This window comes from Delphinus delphis, chromosome 15, assembly GCF_949987515.2.
Source record: "Delphinus delphis chromosome 15, mDelDel1.2, whole genome shotgun sequence".
Lineage (NCBI taxonomy): Eukaryota > Metazoa > Chordata > Mammalia > Artiodactyla > Delphinidae > Delphinus > Delphinus delphis.
This window is the reverse complement of record NC_082697.1, coordinates 73,294,275-73,316,543: the sequence shown is the minus strand read 5'-3', so window position 1 is coordinate 73,316,543 and position 22,269 is coordinate 73,294,275. Positions and strand designations below refer to the sequence as shown.

The 22,269-nt window shown below is 53.0% G+C and overlaps 2 protein-coding genes across 12 annotated transcripts in view; one reads left to right on the top strand and one right to left on the bottom strand.

Moving 5' to 3' along the window:
- Window positions 1-19,696, bottom strand: part of CRCP (CGRP receptor component) — a 66,738-nt gene extending 47,042 nt beyond the window's left edge. For 2 of the 8 annotated variants that reach the window (XM_060032180.1, XM_060032178.1), the window contains exons 1-2: window positions 19,567-19,696; window positions 14,339-14,573 (exon numbers count right to left, since the gene is read on the bottom strand). Coding sequence is in view for 4 of the 8 variants with exons in the window: in XM_060032178.1 (XP_059888161.1) it covers window positions 14,339-14,395 (57 nt within the window). In the remaining 4 variants the exon portion in view is untranslated. Of the gene's footprint in view, window positions 1-1,078; window positions 1,461-11,174; window positions 11,358-14,338; window positions 14,574-19,566 lie in introns of those variants that run through there. The other 6 variants (XM_060032179.1, XM_060032176.1, XM_060032175.1 and 3 more) reach the window with 6 other exon arrangements.
- Window positions 11,484-21,084, top strand: ASL (argininosuccinate lyase). 4 transcript variants are annotated; one of them, XM_060032172.1, is made up of 17 exons: window positions 11,484-11,595; window positions 11,708-11,860; window positions 14,983-15,177; window positions 15,493-15,576; window positions 15,785-15,841; window positions 15,988-16,085; window positions 17,522-17,599; window positions 17,687-17,764; window positions 18,162-18,214; window positions 18,582-18,644; window positions 18,834-18,948; window positions 19,091-19,175; window positions 19,288-19,347; window positions 19,588-19,671; window positions 20,465-20,545; window positions 20,708-20,814; window positions 20,897-21,084. In XM_060032172.1, exons 2-17 carry the CDS (start codon window positions 11,849-11,851, stop codon window positions 21,039-21,041), a joined length of 1,395 nt encoding a protein of 464 aa, XP_059888155.1. In that variant the 5' UTR covers window positions 11,484-11,595; window positions 11,708-11,848; the 3' UTR covers window positions 21,042-21,084. The 4 variants fall into 4 exon arrangements, with proteins under 4 accessions (XP_059888155.1, XP_059888154.1, XP_059888153.1 ...); XM_060032171.1 differs by having other exon boundaries at window positions 11,496-11,595; window positions 11,806-11,860; XM_060032173.1 differs by lacking the exon at window positions 11,484-11,595 and having other exon boundaries at window positions 11,620-11,720; window positions 11,806-11,860.
- The last annotated feature ends 1,185 nt before the right edge of the window (window positions 21,085-22,269 follow it).

The window sequence follows — 22,269 nt, the reverse complement described above, 5'->3', positions numbered from 1 at the left end:
AACATTTCTAAGAAGTTTTCTGGTGACAGGAAGCAGAGAGGGAGCAACAGGTGGACATGGATGTAGGGATAGACAAGGGATTTTTCTTTTAAGATAGATAAATTAAAGCTGGTCTGTATGCTGACAGAAAATGCTTAATAAAGAGGGAAAAATTGACAATGACGTCTTGGGCTAGAGTAATATTATGCATGTTTTTCAAATTGCAGATTAAACCCCATTAGTGGATTGCAAAATCAGTTTAGTGGGTCTACACCCTATTTTAATAAAAGAGACTATCAGAGTGTACTGCACACTGCATTGTCTCATGAAGCTTTCGTTTCAGTTACATATACATACAGTGTTTTTTTTAAAGTCTGAAAAACAGTAGTACATGTAGACATTAAACAGGCTAAAGAACATAAAAGAAAGTATCAATATTAAATAATCGGTGGCAAAGAGAACACAATATAGTATGCCTACAAGTTAACGTCAACCGTGCAAAAATCCACATACAGAGTAGCTACAAAAACTTCCATTTGCACCCGGTACAATGAGCAGACACGGAAAAGACGATGTGGAGTTAAAACTGTTAGAATGGCTTTTACTCCCTCCCTACACACACACACAAATAGCTAAATGCTTCTCATCAAACTTGGACAGCACCTGTTCAGAGTTAGGGTTCCAAAGGAGCCCACTGCCCCTAAGCAAAGCTCTACCCCAGCATTTACCCATCTCTCCTCCAAGTACTTCCAGGCCGGACTCAGGGCTTTGTACCTTCGAAGTTCCCGCTCCAACACTGGGCCAGGCTCCCCACCGTGACGCCTGCAACGCTAGTGAGTGGATGAGGGAGGGAACAGGCACCCTGAAAGGCAGCCGAGACAAGTGGCACTCGGCCCCGCGTGCTGGGCACGCGGTGGGCGTGGGGGCGAAGGTTCGGAGGGACAGAGCGAGAGTCCCTTCCTCCCTCGCCTCCCGATCCGTCGCCCTCCCCACCGTGACGAGGGGTCGCCCCAGGCCCATGTCTCCCGGCTCCCAGGGTCTAGCGGTCGCCAGCTGTGGGCGTCGGCCCAAACCCAGCGACGCGCCCCGAGCTGCTTACACTTCCATGTCGACCCCGCCTCTTCGCCTCCGGCCGACAGCACCCGCGAAGCTCCACACAGCCCCGCCGCCGCACCGGGCGTCCACGCCGAGCTCCCTGGGGCCGGCTCCGCGCGCCGCGGTGCACGCCGGGATCGCCGCGCTGCACACCGGGAGCCTGGAGGACCCGGCGGGGCCGCGAGCCCTGCATGTCCCTCTAGCCATCCGAGCCCTGTCCTCTACGCCCAGCTCGACTTCAGACTGTTAAGCGTTTGCAGACAGGATTTAGCTCACGTTTTCGTGGTCTAAGTTATATCTAAGTAGTATGAATAAAGTAAATTTCCAAAGACGTAATCGGATTAGTAGGCCTTTGCGGCATTAAAACCCCACCCCGGGGGCTTCCCTGGTGGCGCAGTGGTTGAGAGTCCGCCTGCCGATGCAGGGGACACGGGTTCGTGCCCCGGTCCGGGAGGATCCCACATGCCGCGGAGCGGCTGGGCCCGGGGGCCATGGCCGCTGAGCCTGCGCGTCCGGAGCCTGTGCTTCGCAACGGGAGAGGCCACAACAGTGAGAGGCCCGCGTACCGCAAAAAAAACCACAGAAAACCGGGAATAGTAACAATGGCAAGGGGTGAGACGGCCCGGGGCCGCTGGAAATGCTCTATTTCAGGACCTGGGTGCTGGGCACGCGGTGTGTTCTGTTTCTAAAAAGTCAGTGAGCTGCACGCTTATGTGCATTTTTCTCTATGTGTGTTATAATTGAATAAAACGTTCTAAAAAGTGGGGGAAAAAAATCTCCGCCTCCCTTCTCCCATTTCCCATTCTTCAGAGCTATTTGGCAGGAAAGTACAAAGAGCTTGAATGACAAGCAGTCTGTGACCTTCCAGCCTTCCTAGGAATTTGTCGAAAGGGAATTATCAGATGCTTGAAGAAAGATCGATGTGTAATGATAATTTTGCTGGGAGACAGCCTAAATACCCAACAATGAGAAATTGATAAATCATGTTTGAACCATACGGTATAATATCAATATATGTGACCATGAGAAACCATGTAGCATAATTTGATATGCTAGGGAAATGCTCAAGATAGGATTTAAAAGATGGAAAATGATGTGGTGTGACTCTAATAACCTAAGGAAAAATAAGCATAGGGAAAAAAATACCTAAGGGTATGGGAGATAGAGCCACCTAATCTACTAAATTTTGTGTTCTTAAAAAAAAAAAAGGTGAAAGGTTGATGTGTATTATTTTCTGGAATTTTGGTATGGTTTGAAATATTTCCTAAAGACTGGAAGGAAATATGCCAAAAATTAACAATGGCAGATGTCTTTTTTCCCCACTTTTTAATAGTTATATCAGATCATTTACTAAACACATTCTCTTTGCAAGGCCCTTGATAAGTGCTTTGCTATTCCGTGATATTAACAGTAATAGTGCAGGCTTTGCAGGCAGCCTGTGATTCTATTTACCTCCATCAATTTCTTAGGGGATGTTTAACCCTGGGAGATTACCTAACTTCTCCTAACCTCAGTTCCCTAATTTGTAAATCATAGATCTATCTGTTAGATACCTAAAATGCCTGGCACATACTTAGTGCTCAACAAATAATAATTACCGTGACAGTACAACCATGATACTCTATGAGGTAGATTCCTTTGTTATTCAAATTTTACTACTGAGGAAACTGAGCCAAGCTTGGAGAGATTATAATTTACCAAAAGTCATTCCTCTAGGAAGTTGTCCAGTAGAGATTCAAACCCAGACAATCTGAACAAATACAGGAGGTGTATTAAATTGTTAATAGTGACTAATGACTGGGACTTCCCTGGTGGCACAGTGGTTGGAAATCTGCCTGCCAGTGCAGGGAACACGGGTTCGAGCCCTGGTCTGGGAAGATCCCACATGCTGCAAAGCAGCTAGGCTCGTGTGCCACAACTACTGAGCCTGCGCTCTAGAGCCCGCAAGCTACAACCACTGAAGCCTGGGCACCTAGAGCCCATGCTCCGCAACAAGAGAAGCCACCGCAATGAGAAGCCCATACTGCAACGAAGAGTAGCCCCTGCTCGCCACTAGAGAAAGCCTGAGCACAGCAACAAAGACCCAACGCAGCCAAAAATAAATAAATACATTTACTTTTTTAAAAAATTGTGCCATGACTGGATAAATGAAATATGCAATATTAATACAATGGAATACTATTTGGCAATAAAAAGGAATAGAGTACTAATACATGCTACAACATGGATGACCCTCAAAAACATGCTAAGTGAAAGAAGCCAGACACACATATTGTATGATTCCATATATATGAAATGTCCAAGAATAGGCAAAAAAATCTAGAGACAGGAAGTGGATTAGTGGTTGCTTAGGGCTGGGAGAGGGGCTAGGGTGGTGATGGAAAGCTGATGGATACTTTCTTTGGAGGGAAACAGAAATATCCTAAAATTAGATTGTGGTAGTGGTTGCACATCCCTGTGAATACACTAAATAACACTGAATTGTACACTTTAAATGGGTGAATTGTATGGTATCCAAATTATATATCAATAAAGCCATTAAAATGTTTTTTACTGGTATTTGCCTGTGGGGATTGCTTGGAAGAGAAGTGAGGGGAATTTTTAACATTTAATTTTACACATTCGGAATTTAAAAATTTTTTTTTTTTTTTTTTTTTTTTTTTTTGCGGTACGCGGGCCTCTCACTGTTGTGGCCCCTCCCGCTGCGGAGCACAGGCTCTGGACGCGCAGGCTCAGCGGCCATGGCTCACGGGCCCAGCCGCTCCGCGGCACATGGGATCTTCCCGGACCGGGGCACAAACCCCGTGTCCCCTGCATCGGCAGGCGGACTCTCAAACACTGCGCCACCAGGGAAGCCCTAAAAATAGTTTTCGATATACATGTTATTTTTAAACTATCGATACAAAAGAAAAAAATTTTTTTTGGCCACGCCTCACAGATTGTGGGATCTTAGTTCCCTGACCAGGAATTGAACCCAGGGCCACGGCAGTGAACATGCCAAGTCCTCATCACTGGACTGCCAGGGAACTCCCTACAAAAATATTTTTAAAACAACTAATTTACTTTAAAAATCAACAAGTAAATAAAATGCCAACCCAGACCCAGCTGGCCTAATTCATGTGGAGAGTCTCCATTGTGTTATTCACTCAGCAAACATGTACTGACGGCCCATTCGGTGGTGATGATACCAATATGAATAATACACACCTCCTACCCTGCCTACCTGACAGCCTAGTTGGGAACGAGCTCTGGACATCAATAACTACGATATGCTGTGTTTAGACGCTATGGAACAGAGGAGGAAATGACTAATGAGGTGGAGAGACGTCCCAAAGCCAGGGGTGTTTGAGTGGGGTGCAGGAAGGAACACACAAGGCCAAGGCTTCAGGGATGGGCTTCCACAGAAGAGAAGCTAGTGCCTTTGAGGACCCCATGATAAAATGGCTAAGCTCCAGGTTCTCCAAGGGATGCTACCCTAAGACTTTGGGGGCCATATGCAGCCACCCAACCTATGGCATGGAGGCAGCCAAGTAGTCAGGAGAGAGGCCCTCCCCCAAGGGAAGGCTGCCCAGAAGGAGCCTGCGCAACAGGTAACCCAGGGAACAAAGCTGGGCCGGTCCATAGCTGAAATTCCTGCCTGGCGTGTCCCCACTCAGGGCCTCCCTGAAACTTTCCTAACTTGAGGCTGCCTAACGAGTCTCTGTTCTTTGCCACCCAAATCACACCACCCTAGAAAATGACTTTTGTTTTCCTTAACAGCTGGCTTTTTAGGCAGAGGTATTAAATACATACAAAGGGCTAGAGAATGAGCAAAGCCCGTGTGCCCCCCAAGTGGAAATGTCCTGTTGAACACTGAAGCTTTTAGGTTTAGAGCTCAGAAGAAAATAAGCAGATAGAGCTTTTGAAAGTATAAGTAGAAATTGAAGCCTTTAAAGTGAAGTTACCCAGGGAGAGTCTAGAATAGTAAGACTTGCATGCTTACCAGCTGCCAGAGAGTTGATCTAAGCTCTTCACATGTGTATACTCATCTAATCCTCACAAAATCCCTATGGGGATGCATGCCAGGCATGGCGTTAGCGGGGTCTCATTCACTTCTCTCGGGAGTCCTCAGAGTTAAGCACTATAATCAGCCCATTTCACAGAGAGGAAAGTGAAGTTCAGAGAGGAGTCAGGAAGTGTCAGAGCCAGGGTTCTCACTGTTCTCTGGCCAACTCCAACCTCACCTCTCCTGTCAACATTAGGGATTCCTCCCTGTTCTGCACTAGACCCTTCCAAGACTCTTTTGCTGTACCAAGGTGGAAATTTTAGGGGAGAGAGGCTGGGCAAGGTTTTCATTCTTCCAAGGCAGGTAAATTCCGTACAGCACTCAGCCCTCAGCTGAAAATGGGTGTGGTCCATTGTCTGAACAGTCATGGACCCCCAAGCTGGCAACGAGAATGGACACAGAAGGTTTCCCTATGGTCAAGGCTCCTCAGACGGATGTTATTGCTGCTTGCACAGAACACAGGCTTCGTGCCCAGACTACTGGTAGTCATTCTCAGCTCTGCCACTTCCTAGCTGGGTGTTTTGGGGCAAGTCACTTAATCTCTCCCAGACTCAGTATTCCCATCAGCAGAATGGGAGTAATTATAGCATTGACCACAAAGGGTGGTTGTGAGGATCTAAGTACATAATCACTATATAATATGTTTTTTTTTTTTGGCAGTACCGCGGGCCTCTCACTGTTGTGACCTCTCCCGTTGCGGAGCACAGGCTCCGGACTCGCAGCCTCAACGGCCATGGCTCACGGGTCCAGCCTCTCCGCAGCATGTGGGATCTTCCCGGACCGGAGCACGAACCAATGTCCCCTGCATCGGCAGGCGGACTCTCAACCACTGCGCCACCAGGGAAGCCCTATAATATGATTAGCATAGTGCCTGGCACACAGAGCTCAACAAATATCAGCTATCGTTGTTGGTTTGTTTCTTGTTTTATTTATATATAGGAAATGCCTCAGGCTGCCTCTAAATTTCTTCCTTTTTTTTCCCTCTGGCAGGAGTCAGAGCTTTGGATTTCTGAGGATGATGCTCAGGAGATGTAATAAGGTAAGAACCTCTCCCTTTCCTCCCTGACTCCCTCTTCTCCTGGGAGCACAGTTATTATTATCAATAATAGCAATGAGGGACTTCCCAGGTAGCGCAGTGGTTAAGAATCCGCCTGCCAATGCAGGGGACACGGGTTCGAGCACTGGTCCGGGAAGATCCCACATGCCGCAGAGCAACTAAGCCTGTGCACCAAAACTACTGAGCCTGCACTCTAGAGCCCGCGAGCCACAACTGCTGAGCCCACGTGCCACAACTACTGAAGCCCGTGCGCCTAGAGCAACTAGAGAAAGCCCGCGTGCAGCCAAAAATTAAAAATAATAATAATAGCAATGAAAGCACATTTATTGAGCCCCGACTGTATACCTGCCAGACCTCGTGTTGAGATTTTACATATATTATTAACTCAGATTCTCACAACAAATCATACAAGCTAGGTATTTTTACTCATTTATTCATTCTATTTTTTTTTCATTTAACAAATACTTATTGTGTTCCTTCAATGTTCTAGGTACCTGGAGTACATTAAAAAATAAAACAGACAGAAATCACTCACATTCTAGTGTGCAGGGACAAGTGCAAATAAACAAATAGATGACAAATACAGTATGTCAGAGAGTGATGGTGCTGTGGAGAAAAATAAAGGTGAGGAGGCGAGAGAGAAGCAGCAGCAAACTGCTCCTTTAAACAAGGTAGTCAAGGAAAGTCCTCACTTTCTGAGAAGGTGACATGTGAGCAGAGACGTGAAGAAGGTGAGGGAGTGACACACACCGAACAGCAAGAAGTACAAAGACCCCATGGCAGGAAACTCCCTGGTGGTCCAGACTCTGCGCTCCCAATGCAGGGGGCCCGGGTTTGATCCCTGGTCGGGGAACTAGATCCCACATGCATGGTGCAACAAAAAAGTTCAACTGAAAAGATCCGCATGCCTCAATGAAGATCCCGAGTGCCACATCTAAGACCCGGCGCAGCCAAATAAATAAATATTTTTACAAAACAACAAGCAAACAAAAAAAAACATGGCAGAAACACCTGTTTGTTTTGGTTTGGTTTGGTTTTTTTTTTTTTTTTGCCTCACCGCATGGCCTGCAGGATCTTAGTTCCTGACCAGGGATCGAACCTGTGCCCCCTGCAGTGGAAGCATGGAGTCTTAACCACTGGACCGCCAGGGAAGTCCCCAGGCCTGGATGTTTGAGGACCACACCGAGCCAGTGTGGCTGGAGTAGAGAGTGAAAAGTCACAGGAGGAGAGGACAGAGACGTAAGGAAGGAGGAAGCGGGGCAGGTCACTGAGTTCTAGGCCACTGGAAGGATGTTGGCTTTCACTCTGAACAGAATGGGGAGCCAAAGGAGTGTTTTGAACAGAGAAGTACCGTGACCTAACTTAGATTTTAAAAGGATCCTCTGCTCCTGTGTTAAGAAGGGACCTTCCAAGGGCAAGGGTAGAAGCAGGGACACCAGAGGAAAGACTGTTGTAACTAAGAGTCAAGGGAAAAGATGATGGTGGCTCAGTCCAGGAAGAAGCAGTGGAAGTGAGAGAAACAGATTCTGGATATAGTTTGAAATAGATCCAACAGGATTACATGACTGATCAGATTCGGGTGTGAGGAAAAACGGGAGTCCAAGGGTTTTGGTCTGAGCAAATAGATGGTTGGTGTTGGCATTTATTGTCATGGGAAACACAAAATGACAATCACAGTCAGGAGTGCGGAGATCAGGGGTTCAGTTTTGAACATGTTGACTTTTAGATATCTTTTAAACGTCTGAGGAAAAAGATCAAATAGCCATTTGGATATAAAAGACTGCCCTGCCCCCATTTTACAGTAAGTGACAGAGTTGGAATTTAAGCCAAGGTAAGTTTGACTCTGCCACCCTTACCTTTTGTGTTAAGTATCTGCCACCAGACTTTTGCTCCTGGCCAAGATAGAGTCAGTTGGGATCTGATTTACCATCACACGTGAAACAACCAAAAAGCAAAATTAAAAAGGCAAAATAGGGACTTCCCTGGTGGTCCAGTGGGTAAGACTCTACACTCCCAATGCAGGGGGCCCAGGTTCGATCCCTGGTCAGGGACCTAGATCCCGCATGCATGCCACAACTAAAGAGTCCACATGCCACAACTAGGAGTCCGCATGTCACAACTAAGAAGCCCACATGCTGTAACTAAGACCCAGCGCAGCTTAAATAAATAATAAAAATTTTTAAAAAGGCAAAATACATGAAACAAAGTTTTTCAATGAAAGACAGTGATTCCTGGGAGACAGGAAACAAAAGAGGTGAGCCCTATAGTAATCCAGCTTACTATTTTGATAAAGTTCCAAGGACATGATGCAGGGAGGAAGAACCGAGGCAGAGTCTGGCAGACCCCCTGAGTTGAGAAAAAAAAGTGGAGCCTAGAGAGACAGAGGACTTTAGAGTTCATCAAAAAGAGTAACAGGGAGAAGAGAACTGTGAAGGTCTACCGAGGGTTCCCTGCGAGTATTCAGTGCATTACTGATTAGTGCACGCATGTGAGGAAACTATCTGAGTTTGGGGAAAGAACCATCCAAAAGGATTAAAAAGAATAGTGCCTATTCCTACCAGCCAGACTGGGAAAACTCATAATTCACTGGGTAGAGTATTCAAGAAGGTCTTTCCTTACTAGTGGGGAATAATTAGCTCTAGACTGTGCATTGCTTCTGACCTAAGAGATAATGAAAAGCAAAACCCAAAAGAATCAAATTGTTTCCAAGTAACTTAACTGCATCTCAGAGAAAAGCTCAAAAAGATTTATAGGAAGACAAAAATATCCAACGCCTAACAAGATAAAGACCTCGTGTCTAGCATCCAAAAATTTCTAGGTATGTAAAAAGACAAGAAAATGTGAACCGTAATGAGGAGAAGGATTAATAAATCAGAGAAGGACGTTAAAAGTTATTATAACTATAATCTAGAGAAATTGGCTCATGCTGATATGGAGGCCAAAAAGTCCCCAAATCTCATCTGCAAGCTGGAGGACCAGGAAAGCCAGTGGTGTAATTCAGTCCAAGTTCAAAGGCCTGAGAACCAGGTATTTACGCAAGGGAAGTGAAAGCATATGTCCACAGAAAGACTTGCACATACAAGTTTTATTTGTAGCAACCACAAATTGGAAGCAAATCAAATGTCCATCAACAGGCAGCTGGATAAATAAATTGTGGTATATCCATAGAATGGAATATTATTTATCAATAAAAAGGAATGAACTATTGACACATGTACTAACATTGATAAATTTCCAAATAATTATGCTGAGTGAGAAAAGACAAATGAAAAAAATATAATAATTTCATATATATAATAATTCCATGTATATATATAGAGAAGATGTAAGCTAATCTATTGTTACAAGCGCAGCAGTGTTTTCTTGGGGATGGATGGGGAGAGGCAGGAGGAGATTATGAAGAGGGCGAAAAGGACAATTTTGGGTATGATGGGTACATTCACTATTTTGATTATGGTGTATTTTCATGGGTGTACATATGTCAAAACATACCAAATTGTACACTTAAATATTTGTATATTATTGTGTATCAATTAAATCTCAATAAAGCTGATACATCCATCGTCTATATGTACATATATGTACACACACACACACATCCATACATATCCAGATTCATGAGGCTTTTAACAGTGAGACTGAGCATTTTTTTACACTTCCCCAACACCCTTTCCAGCCTCAATTCATTTGCCAAAGGGTTTGATCCCTGTATGTTGCTGGGTATTCAGGAGTGTGACCTCATATTTGCAAAGTACCTCTGGCTTTGACACTTGACCTCCCAGGAGGGGATGTCAGGCCTCAAGACACTAGCAGGTAGATCCCAGGGGTTTGCCACAGCACTCTCTCAGTTGTCAGGACCACATGGCTCACAGCTGGTCTCAAGGGCTTCCCTGCCCACCTAGGGGCCTGCTGCAGCCCTGTTCTGGGGCTTTTGTGGGAGAAGACAGGAGAGGTTAGGGGGTCACAGAGATAAAGAGGATGAGGCCTTGCTTCCAAGGAGCCTACAATTGGGTGGGGGAGAAGACCCAGAAACCACAACTACAGTGCTCCCAATTCAGGGAAGGACTGCTAGATGCTTCTCCAGGATCGCATGGGAGCCCAGAGCTGGATACCTGGATCAGCAGGGAGTCTTCCCAACGTTGATGATGCTTCGCTCAAATGCTGACAGATGAATGGGAGTAGCAAGACAGACAGTGAGGGAAGGCATTCCAGGCACAGGGAGGAGCATTTAGGAAACCTTGCAACAGCCTGATGCATTCTAGGAACTCCAAGTAATTCCACTCTTGAGTGAGGGCTAAAAACCATCAACCCATGAGGTATCCCAGCTACTGGTCCCTTCTCCCCTCCATTCCATCCTCAGTACTGTTGCCAGAAGTATCTTTCTAAAAAAATTTTGGCTCCCTCAATTTTTAACATCTGTTGGCTCCCTATGACCTATGGGAGGATCATAGGTCCTATCAAGACCAAACCCTCTCGTTTGACATTCAAGGCCCTTTACAATCTTACCCCAACCTACTTCCCACCTCTCCTCCCCACCTCCATTCTAAAGCCCCTGACCCTTTGTTATAGCCACTCTTGGTTTCCTGTTCTACAAGCAGGCCATTCACTTTCTGGCCTCTGGCCTCCCGGACTTTGCCCAGGCTGACCCCCCCACCCCCCACCCCGGCGCAGGGAATGTTCTAATCCCCTTTTTTGCTGAGCTAACTCCCTTTTATTTCCAAGACTCAACTCAGGGGACATCTCCCCCAGAATGTGGAACTTCCAGGGCAGAAGTTCTAGGGCCCCTAAGGCCAGAACCCAGGCTGTCTATTTTGTTGAATAATTAGTTAATTAATCGTGTCAGGGAACCCTTCCCTGAGTACCCCAAGATGGACGCCCCACTCTGCGCTGCCCTCTGTGCCCCCTGCACACCTTATCCACGCTTTGTTAGAGCTTCTTGAGGCAAGCATCATTTCTTATGCTCATTTCCTTTCCTTCAGTGTCTAACTCTGTACCTACCACATAGGAGGTGCGGGTACGTGTTTGTTGAATGAACGAATGATCGGGCGTGGCTTTTCACCTTGTGTCTCCTGTGAGCCCGCCAGGCCTGCTCCAGTGTCTTTACCTCTATCCCTAGCCCGGGTCTCCCTCCAGTGCCCGGAGCAGTCTGCAGTCTTGAGCACTGCCGCCCTGGGGGTAGGGGACCCTCACAGTCGCCTACCGCCTCCCTAGTGCTGCTCAGCCCAAAGCCGCTCCGGAGACGGCTCCGCCCACAGCCGGCGTTGGAGGGCGGAGGCAACGCCCACGGGGCCGGGCTGCCTGGGATTGGTGCGGCCGCCGATAGGAGGCGGGGACAGCGCTGGGCTGCTGTTGACGCTCTCCCGGCCGGAAAAGTCCAGCCCCGCGGCTGTGGAGAGACTCACCGCGCGGCCAGGCGGTGGTAAGTGCTTGGCGGCCGAACGGGCTGGACGGGCGGGACTGACGGGAGGGGAGGACGCAGAGGACCCGCGCGAGCGCTGGCTAGGCGCTGCCCACGTCCGCCTCCGCCACAGGCTGCGCTCCAAAGTCAGTCCCCCAACCCGGAGCCGGCCCCGCCCGAGGGACACCGCCCGGTGGCCGACGAGGTCGTCAGTTCTGCCCTGTCTTCCAGACCCGGAGGACCTAGGCTCCCGGACGGCAAGGAACCGCCCAACATGGCATCGGAGGTGAGTGGGATCTCGAGGACGCCGGTCCTCCAGGCCTCCAAACGAGGGGGAGGGGCGCCCTGGGCGCCAGCCGGGACAGTGACCTGCGCACGCGATCTCCCCGAGCCAGACCTGTCGCCCTCCACCCTCCTGGTAATTGTCCTCGCTGGCTCCAGGCAGTGGGTACGCCCCGGCGCACCTGCCAGAGCCCTAAAGAGAGCTTTGCCCCGACTTCCCGGTATCCCCACCACCATCTGCTCTCCCCGGTCCCTCACCCCTCCCTAGGCAGCCTTTGTGGCAAATGCACCAACCCACACTGCTGGGGAAGGTGGCCCTGACCTGACCGTGATCTAGGCCGGGCGGGAAAGGTGCGGCCCACTCATTCAGCACCCTCACCTCTTCATTCCTTCCTTCCCGCCCCCCACCCCCCGTCCTCCTGTGCCCCTCTCCTACCATAGCAGTTGTCCCTGTGTAGCAGAGTCCACAGGACTCTTGCGTGTGCTAAGAGCCAGGATGTAGGGGACCGTGCCGTGTGGCCCCAGGACCTGGTGGCTTCCTGTCTCATTGGCCTCTCTCCCTCAGAGCCAGAGGACTCCTGGGTTCTCTTTCTGACTTAGTGGCAGGAGTCTGAGGCACAGGTTCCTTTCCCTGGGCCTCAGTTGATTTACCCGGCAGATGGGGATAATATTAGCTGTCTGCCTTCTCTGTAAGGTACTGGATCATGAGGTCATTGCTTTGAACCCTTCAAGTAAAAGGGGCTGTTTGCTTGATGCCAGAGAAGGGAACCCTGGGCCTGGGAAGCAGGAGGTGTGGGTTCCAGTCCCTCCTGGCCCCCATTAGCTGGCAAGTCACTTCCTCTCTGGGCCTCAGTTTTTTTTGAATAAATGGGTTAAGACTGTCTGCCCTACTAGCTTCTGGGTCATGGTGGAGGGCCCGTGTCAGGGCCTGGACTTTGGGGCCAAACAAACTTGGCTTCTGAAGCAGTCACTCGACCTCTCTGAATGTCTTTCCTCATTTGTAAAATAGGGGTAACCTCATAGGAGGGTGTAAGAGCATCTGGAGAATGCCTGGCACAGGGCGAAGCAATAGTAGGTGCTCAATAAATCATGGCTAATGACACTAAGAGGGACAACGCCGGTATTTCCCATGTGTTCTAAATTGGCTGTTGCTCTTTCATCCCAGCCTGAACCAGTGTCCCTGTCCCCTTGCCCCAAAGGGATCCTTCTGGCCCAGATGTACCCTGGCTCACAGCAGTGCCCTCTCCCACCATCTCGCCCCTCTCTCAGTGCCCAGGTGGTGGCACGTCACTCTAACATCCTCCTGGGGTCCTTTTAAGACTGCCAGCAGGGTAGGAGCTTGGCCCCAATGCGGAGTGGGCTGCCTTCAGGAAACCAGGGTGCCAGGCGACCTCTGCTTTCCCCAGGCCGTCCTGTGGGTTGGCACTAATTGGTTTGGCTGCGGCCCCACTTGTTAAATAGTTGTTATTACTAACAACCCACGAAGCGAGTCCAGGGGCCTGCTGGGGGAGGTGATGCCAGGCCCCTGGCTGAAGGGCAGCCTGCCTCCCCATCCTGACTGGCTGGCCCTGGCCCTCTGGCCCCAGTGGTCAGGACCAGGGCCCCACGTGGTGCTTTGCTGGAGATCTAGGCCTGGCGGGGCAGCAGGGGGTAAGGGGCAGGTCCAGCTCAAAAGGCTGAGTGGGGGCAGAGGCTACATCTGCAGGGCAGAGTCCTCTGGCAGCCAAGGCTGCTGGGCACTGAGGGGTCAGCTCACAGCCTGGGGCCAGAGCACCCCCTGGGGCCAGAGCACCCTGGGGCCAGGTCCCGGGGGTGCACACAGGAGTGACGAGTGGAGCTAAGGCACACCCTGACCCTGGCAGCCCTCGGCCCCTCCCTTAGCAATACCTAGAACTTACTGAGTACCAGGCACTGTGCTATGTATGCAGTTAGCTTAATCTAATGGCTTAATCTAACAATTCCATCAGATAGATGCTATTATTATTCCTATTTTATAAAGGGACAACCCTGAAGGTTAGAGAGGTAATATAACACTCCTATGGTCAGGTGGCTAACTGAGGTCTACGACATTGCAGGGAGACAGAGGAGAACATATGTCCCCAGTGGCCACTGTAGACCCCTTCCACAGAAAAGATGCCAGCGAAGTAACATTCCCATCTCCACCCCGGACCACTCTCCTCCTGTCCTTGGCTCACTGGGCACTAGGACTGCCCCTCAGGGGTTCTGCGCTCCCTCCCCCATCTGTCCCATGCCCTGACCTATGCCCTCTTTCAAAACAGAGGTGTCTCTGTCCCATCCCTCTGCCCTTGGCTCCTGGGGGGCAGAGGGTCAGCTAGTGACCTCCTAGAAGGCCAATGATAATGGGTGTGTCTGGGGTGCTCTCCAGAGGAGTGGGGGGTTGGGACCTTAGGCCCCACCCCAAGCTGGGGGAGGGAGATGCAGGTAATTTGAGACTGATGGGGCCCCTCAAGTGCCTCCTCACCTGTTCCTGCAGCAAATGTTCAGAACAGCAGAGCCAGCAGAGAGGTCCTGGTGGCATGTGGGGTTTAGAGCAGGGCTTCGAATTCCGGCTGCCGAGGTGCAGTCCGGGCTCTGCCGCTCTCAGCAAGGGCAAGGTAAAGATCTGCTCTGTGCCCCAGTTTTTCCTCTCTGTAGCAGGATAGTATTGGTACCCAGTTCACAGCGTTGCCGTCTGCGTGACGAGCAAATAATGGTGCCTGGCAGACAGTGAGAATGCGACGTATGTTAGCCAGCATTATTGTCATTATCCCTGGTACATCAGAGCTGGATTCCAGAGTAACTTCTCACTTTGGTCAGTGGCAGGAAGGGTCCCAGAAGTTCTGCTGTGGTCTCAGGGGTGCCTGCCACCATCTCCCTGGAGCAGCGCCCCATGGTGGGAAAGAACCTAACTTCAGTGTCCAGCCAATTTCCCACATTCACTCCCTGAGTGACTCTGGGCAAGTTCCTAACCCTCTCTGAGCCTCAGTTTCCTTATCTGTCCAGTGAGAATAACCCTGCCCGCTGGCTCCCACTGCCGTCAGATCTGATAACTCTCCTGAGGGCCCTTTGTGGGAGGTCCTGTTCTCAAGGGGGGAGGAGACTAATTGATCATGCCCTCCTGGCCAGAGCGGAAAGCTGTGGGGTGGCCGGTTTGTGGGCGCAGTGGACCCCATCATGGAGAAGTTCAACTCGTCCATCACCTATGACCAGCACCTCTGGGAGGTGGACGTGCAGGGCAGCAAGGCCTACAGCCGGGGCCTGCAGAAGGCGGGGATCCTCACCAAGACCGAGATGGACCAGATACTCCAGGGCCTGGACAAGGTACTCTCCACACTCCCAGGCCCAACCCAGCGTCCCTCCCTGTGGTCCCAGGCTTTCACCAAATCCCCGAGCGAGCGCAGGCTGCGGTATCATCCCAAGCCTGTCATCTCCCCTCGTAGTGATCATATGCCTAGAGAGGTGCCCTTTAACCACATGCTGTGCTGACTGTCTCTTCATCCCTTAATGCTCCTGTGGTCCTATGGCTCCTGAGCAAACGTGCTCTTGGTCTGTGATTCTCCTCGGGGGTGGAGCGCTGCCAGGATTCAACTGCTGATGCCACCCTCCTGACCCCTGTGTTGCTGCTATCTGCTACAGGTAGCTGAGGAGTGGGCCCAGGGCACCTTCAAACTAAACCCCAATGATGAGGACATCCACACGGCCAATGAGCGGCGTCTGAAGGTGAGGCCACCCCCACCTCACCCCCCACCCCTGCCCCTCCCCTCTCTGGGCCACTTTGAGCATAAGCACCATCATTCTGTTCCCTTCATCACTGGGACCTCAGAGCAGGAGGCCTTAGCAGAGATCGGGCAGAACCAGGGCACCCCGGGGCAGGGAGGGAGGGCCACAAGCAGGCAGACCCCGACTGCGTGCCTCCCTCCACCCCCAGGAGCTCATCGGTGAAACCGCAGGGAAGCTGCACACAGGACGAAGTCGGAACGACCAGGTGCCGCCAGCCTGCCCGGCTCCCCGCCCTGGGCCTTCCCAACCTCGGGGGGTCCAGACAGCAGAGCTGGGGCTCAGCAGCGGTCCTGGCTCCCCAGGGAGGCAACACATCTGTGGTCCCTGAGTGCCACATCCTCCTCCCAACAGGTGGTCACAGACCTCAGGCTGTGGATGCGGCAGAACTGCTCCACGCTCTCTGCCCTCCTCCGGGAGCTCATCAGAACCATGGTGGATCGGGCAGAGGCGTGAGTGCATGCAACACCAGGTGGCAGAGAGGGGCATGAGGGCATCCAGGGTCTCCGCTCCCCCGAGACAGGCAGCCTGAATGCCAGACCTAGGTGGCAGGGGTGATGAGGGTAGGGGGGCCAGGCTCTGGGGTACAGGGGTACAGTCCAGAACTCCTGGACTGAGTGAGGCAGAGCAGCCAGGAGTGGGGATTTCTTGCAGCATTCCTGACCCCCAGCCAGCCCAGCTTAGCAGGCAGGGGGAGCTCACCCTTTGAGGGTTCACAGGCCAGAGGCTAAGGCACTAGGCAGATGGCCCGAAGCCCGCGGAAAGGGGCCGGCTTGCCCGGGGCAACCAGAGAGTCACTCCTTGGCTTGCCTGTGCCCCATGTCCCCTGTCCCCACACAGCATGGCGGGCAAAGGACAGAGCTGAGGGCTGCCTCCCGCTGGCCTCATCCCAAGCTTTGGCTTCTGTGACATGACTTCTGAGAAGTCTCTATTTGGTGTCAGAGACAGGGTTGACCCCTCCTCTTCCCCAGCTCCCTGTGACCCCTGTTTCACTGACTTCACTGGGGGAAAACAAGGGCCCCCAAACTGTCATCCTCGGGGCAGGGTGGGTGTTGGGAGGATTAGGGACTGACTGCTAATGAGTACAGGGTTTCTTTCCTTTTTTTTTGTCTGTGTTGGGTCTTCATTGGCGCACGCAGTGAGCGGGCTTCTCACTGCTGTGGCTTCGCTTGTTGCGGAGCACGGACTCTAGGCGCGCAGGCTTCAGTAGTTGCAGCACGTGGGCTCAGTAGTTGTGGCGCACGGGCTTAGTTGCTCTGCGACATGTGGGATCTTCCCAGACCAGGGATCGAACCCATGTCCCCTGCATTGGCAGGCGGATTCTTAACCACTGCACCATCAGGGAGGTCCCAGGGTTTCTCTCTTGGGGTGATGGTTGTACACTAAATGTACACTTTAAATGGGTGATTTGTATGTGAATTATATCTCAATAAAGCTGTTTATTTAAAAAAATTAGAACCGTCACTCACAGCACCTGTGCCACTGCCCTGCGTACTTTAAAGTGCCCCCAGCTATTCTGGGCTCCTCTGGAGTTCCTCTCACTGCCAGGTGGTACCTGCCATGCACCTCCCCTCCTGCCCTGGCCCCTACCCAGATCTGCTGCCAAGGTGCAGAGGCCCCAGCTGAAGGGGTAATCTCTACTTCGTCCTACGCTCACCCTCTGGACGCCCCCCAGCCATGGCCCAGTCACAATGCCCCACCTCCCGACCCTTCCCTTACACCATGTTTGTCCCCAGATCACTTGGTCCCTTGTGCAGGCAGATCCTTGGTGAGCCTGCCCTGCTCTTCCCTACAGGGGCCCAGGCCTGCAGGGTCCCAGGGTCCCAGGCAGGCCTCGCCTGAACCTCCTGAGCCCCTCAGGCTCCCTGCCCCTACTTTTCCCCCACAGGGAACGTGACATCCTCTTCCCAGGGTACACACACCTGCAGAGGGCTCAGCCCATCCGCTGGAGCCACTGGATCCTGAGGTGAGCGGGCAGTGAGGGAGGGGCGTGGTGGAGGGGAGGGGCCCAGCCCAGGCTGCCCTGACCCTCCTGCCTCCTGGCTTCCCACAGCCATGCTGTGGCACTGACCAGAGACTCTGAGAGGCTGCTGGAGGTGCAGAAGCGGATCAACGTCCTGCCCCTGGGGAGGTGAGTGAGGCCCAGTGCTCCAAGGATGGGGCTGCTGCCACATACTTAGCATGTTCCTTGGGCTTCAAGAGAAGAGGAGGGGCCAGGAAGGGCAGAGGGGGACAGAAGCCAGGCAGTCAGCCTCCCCAGCCACGGTGGGAGGGAGACCACAAATGGACCCTCAGCTCTCTCTAAGAGGGGGGCGATGAGTGTGTCACAGCCACGCCAGAGCTCTCCAGAGAGCCAGCCAGCTGCTCACATCGTGCCGTTTCCCCCGCGTGGGGACAACTGTCTGGCACCCAAGCCGACCAGGCCGCAGCCCTGGCAACCAGAGCTCAGCACAGGTGTGCGTGCAAGTACATGCCAGGGCCTGCCTGCCGGGAGCCCCGGTCACTCAGAACCCCTCCCATCTCTGCAGCGGGGCCATCGCAGGCAACCCTCTGGGTGTGGACCGGGAGCTGCTCCGAGCAGGTGAGGCACCCTGCCCCTCCTTTCCCAGGAGACCACCCTCAGCACCTGCCAGGTCTCGCAGACACACACTTAGAGAGGGCAGGGGTCCGGGTAAAACCCTGGTCTATTATCTATGGCCAGTGAGGCTAGAGAGGCAAGGGGAGGCCATGGGAGAGGTGCGTGGTGCCGGGGAGACTCAGGGCTCCCGCCTCCCTCCTGGGACCTGTACCAAAGACCTTCCCAACCTCCTGCCCCTCCCTACTCCTCCTCCCTGAGAGGGGGTCATGGGGGGGTGCTGGGCAGCCTGGTTGGGGGGTGGGGGTGGGGAGAAGGCCCCTCCTCGCCCTCCAGCCCAACCCTATTGCCTTCCCCTTCCCGAATCGGCCAGAACTGAAATTTGGGGCCATCACTCTCAACAGCATGGATGCCACCAGTGAGCGAGACTTTGTGGGTGAGTCCTGGGCGCTAGCCCGCCCGCCCTCCAGGGCCAGTCCCCTGCAGTGCGTGCTGCCTTTGTCCCCCCGCCCTGCCTCCTCTCCAGCTTCCTACCACCCCCGTATGGCCCACCGGACCTTCTCCAGGCTGGATGAGGGGCGAGGCCTGGTGACCAGACAGCCTGCTCTCCCTCTCCTCCCACAAGCTGAGTTCCTGTTTTGGGCTTCGCTGTGTATGACCCACCTCAGCAGGATGGCCGAGGATCTCATCCTCTATGGCACCAAAGAATTCAACTTGGTGCAGCTCTCAGACGCCTACAGGTAAGGCTGCGCCTGCCCTCCCCCAGCTCTGCGCCCACCAGCATGGCTTCTTTCCTCCTCACCCCAACCCCCGGGCAGAGCTGCCCAGCAGACCAGCCAAGGGGCACCGGAGCCCCTTCAGCCCCGGCACCTCTGTCTCCAGCACTGGAAGCAGCCTAATGCCCCAGAAGAAAAACCCAGACAGCCTGGAGCTGATCCGGAGCAAGGCGGGGCGAGTGTTTGGGCGGGTAAGCAGGGCAGGGAGTTGGGGCGAGGCCTCTGCGCTGACCCGGAGGGTCCTGAGGGAACGTCCAGGACAGGCTCCGAGGTCCAGCCCCCTGATCCTCCCTGTCCCCTCAGTGTGCTGGGCTCCTGATGACCCTCAAGGGACTTCCGAGCACCTACAACAAGGACTTACAGGTGCGAGGCTGGGGACCCAGTTGCACACACACCGCATACCAATTCTTGGGGTCCTGGCTCATCTGGGCAGGGGCCCCACAGAATTGCCACCTCCTGTCCTGCGCACCCAGCCCTGGGAGTGCTCTCCTCTCCCTTGGTGCGGGGTGTACAAGGTGCTGAGTGTTCCCAGTGGAAGGCAGTGGGAAGGCCTCACTGGGCACCAGGCTACTGGGCCCTTACCTCCTGCCATGTGCCTCCCAGGAGGACAAGGAAGCCGTGTTTGAAGTGTCCAACACCATGAGCGCCGTCATCCAGGTGGCCACTGGCGTCATCTCTACACTGCAGGCAAGACACGTCTCTTCTCCCCGAGGTCCCTAACCTCAGGGCTGGGATGCCAGGAGGGCGATCTTGAGAGGAGGCAAGCGTGGGTGGGTCCAGAGGCCGTGGGGCAGAGGGAGGGGCCATGTGCTTGTTCCTGCCCTGGGAAGAGCGAAGAGACATATTGCAGTAGAATGGAAGTGGGTTAGACTCAAGGAGCCCCATCAGCTGGCCTGGCCAGATTTCTTCTTTAACCATTTACTATGGGAAATTTCAGTATAAACAGTTGAGAGGCTGTGTATCATGAACCCTTATGTACCAACACTCGGCTTAAACAACAATCAACCCATGGCCATTCTTGCTTCAGCTGTCTTTACCCACTACCCCCTCCACCGTTGTTTTTAAGCAAATCCCCCTCATCATTTCATTCCTAAATAGTTCAGGATGTGTCTCTAAAGCAGTGGTTGTCCCGAGATCAGCAGCAGCAGTATCACCTGAGAACTTGACAGACCTGCAATCCTAGGGCCCCCTCCAGACCTGCTGAATCAGAGACTCTGGGTTAGGCCACGGAGATCTGTATTCATTATAAATCCTCCAGGTGATTCTGATGCTAAAGATAAGGAGGCAACCCCAGTAGCACAGCTAATAATTATCAATAATTATGAAATGATGGTTCAAGCAGAGAAAGCAGAAGAGGGTGGGTAAGAGGGGATCTGCCCAAGGCAGGGGACTTCCTGGCTGAGGGGGGGTAGGCCTTAGGCTGGCAGCTCCAGGACCAAGGGCCCCCCAGATTCACACTCGCCTGGCCTGCTGTCCCCAGATTCACCGTGAGAATATGGCACGGGCTCTTAGTCCTGACATGCTGGCAACTGACCTCGCCTACTACCTGGTCCGCAAAGGGGTAAGTGTGGGGCAGCCAGGGTGGAGGGGCAAGGGGACAGGGATGTTCCTCAGGCTGGGGGTGGCGGTGGTCATGGCGCAGGGGGAGGGCCGGCACCCCCAGCAGAACAGGGAGCTCAGGAAGCCTGCGTCAGCACCACTCTCCCGCCCCCCGCGCCCCCAGATGCCATTCCGCCAGGCCCACGAGGCCTCCGGGAAAGCCGTGTTCATGGCCGAGACCAAAGGGGTCGCCCTCAACCAGCTGTCGCTGCAGGAGCTACAGACCATCAGGTGTGCTCCCCTCCCCTCCCCTCCCCTCCCTCTGCTGCCTTCCTCGAGGCCAGCCCAGGCCCACCTCCTCCTTTCCCCCCAGCCCCCTGTTCTCGGGAGACGTGAGCCACGTGTGGGACTACGGACACAGCGTGGAGCAGTACGCAGCCCTGGGGGGCACCGCGCGCTCCAGTGTCGACTGGCAGATTGGGCAGGTGCGAGCTCTCCTAGGGGCACAGCAGGCCTAGAGCCCTCCCCATGCCTCTCCCAAATAAAGTGGGCCCAAGAGGAGGCTGTGTGTGTTTCCTGCCCAGCCTGTCTGCCTCGGTCGGTGGGGATGCAGTTAGGGGCCATAGAGGAAGTGGAGGAACTGGACAAGCATGGCTAGAGTCAGGGATGGGGAAGGGTGGAGGGGATGCGCATCAGAGCCTCCACCCTGCGCAGGCCCCACCCCCTTCACCGTGGGCCTCACAGTGACTTCCTGCCTTGGGTGTCTTGGTGGGACTGGCTTCCTTGGAGCCCTGGTGGGAGCTGACGGGCTGGGTTAACCCAGACAGCCCCGTCCGTCCCCCTTCCTTCCAGTGTCCTTCCTAGGCTGCCCTGCTCACGTTGTCCCCTTGCTTAACCCACCCTTCCCTAGACCATCAGGGTCCTGTACCCTCTGAGGGGAATGGTGTATCTGGTGGTAAAGTCGGTCATCCGGCTAGCATGTGATGCCAGGCACTAGGTGAGCTGCATACACAGGTAAAGAAGACGCTTCCTCCACCCTGAAGAGTAACGTACAAATTCCCAGACACTAACCGTGAGGTGGGGGCCACGGACAGGTGGTGCCAGAGGGGCCTGCCCGTGCTGCGGTCAAGGGAGGGATGGTCTCACTGAGTCTGCAAAGAGCCCGAGGCCAGGCCTAGGACATGGTAAGGATTCCATAACGGTGGTCCCCAGAGCCAGCAGAGATGCAGAGGCCTCGTCTATACAAATCTCACCAAAATCCTGCTAATAAAACACAAATTTCAGACGTTTCTTAACAACAGAGGTAAGCAAGCTAAACACAAAGAAGAATGAGTAGCTCCTCCTGAGCGACTCTGGGAGCAATGAGAAGACTGTAAGCTAACGAGCCAGAACTCCAGCAGTGGGGACACGGCACCCAGTTCCCAAAAGGGTGAAAGCTGTGGGCCACACATGGAATCTTCTAGAGTGGTGGTTCTCAAAGTGTGGTTCCTGATTATTATCATCGTCATCTTCTTCAAACTTGTTAAAAGGAAAATGTTCAGTCCGCACCGAGACCTACTGAATCACATTCCGGGTGGGCCCAGCAGCCTGTGTTAACAAGTCCTTCAGGTGATGCTGACGTGTGCTCAGGTTTGAGAGTCACTGATCTTTAGAACCTTGTTACACAAAGTTGCTGCAGACGAGCAGCATCAGCCTCCCTGGGCCCCCACCCTAACCTACGGATTCAGAATCTGCAGCTTAACAAAC

Excerpts from the sequence above, each read along its gene's own strand:
- ASL (XM_060032172.1), top strand. Across the intron at positions 18,949-19,090 it reads CAGCTCTCAGACGCCTACAG|CACTGGAAGCAGCCTAATGC; the intron begins GTAAGGCTGCGC and ends CTCTGTCTCCAG. Across the intron at positions 19,348-19,587 it reads CCTACAACAAGGACTTACAG|GAGGACAAGGAAGCCGTGTT; the intron begins GTGCGAGGCTGG and ends TGTGCCTCCCAG.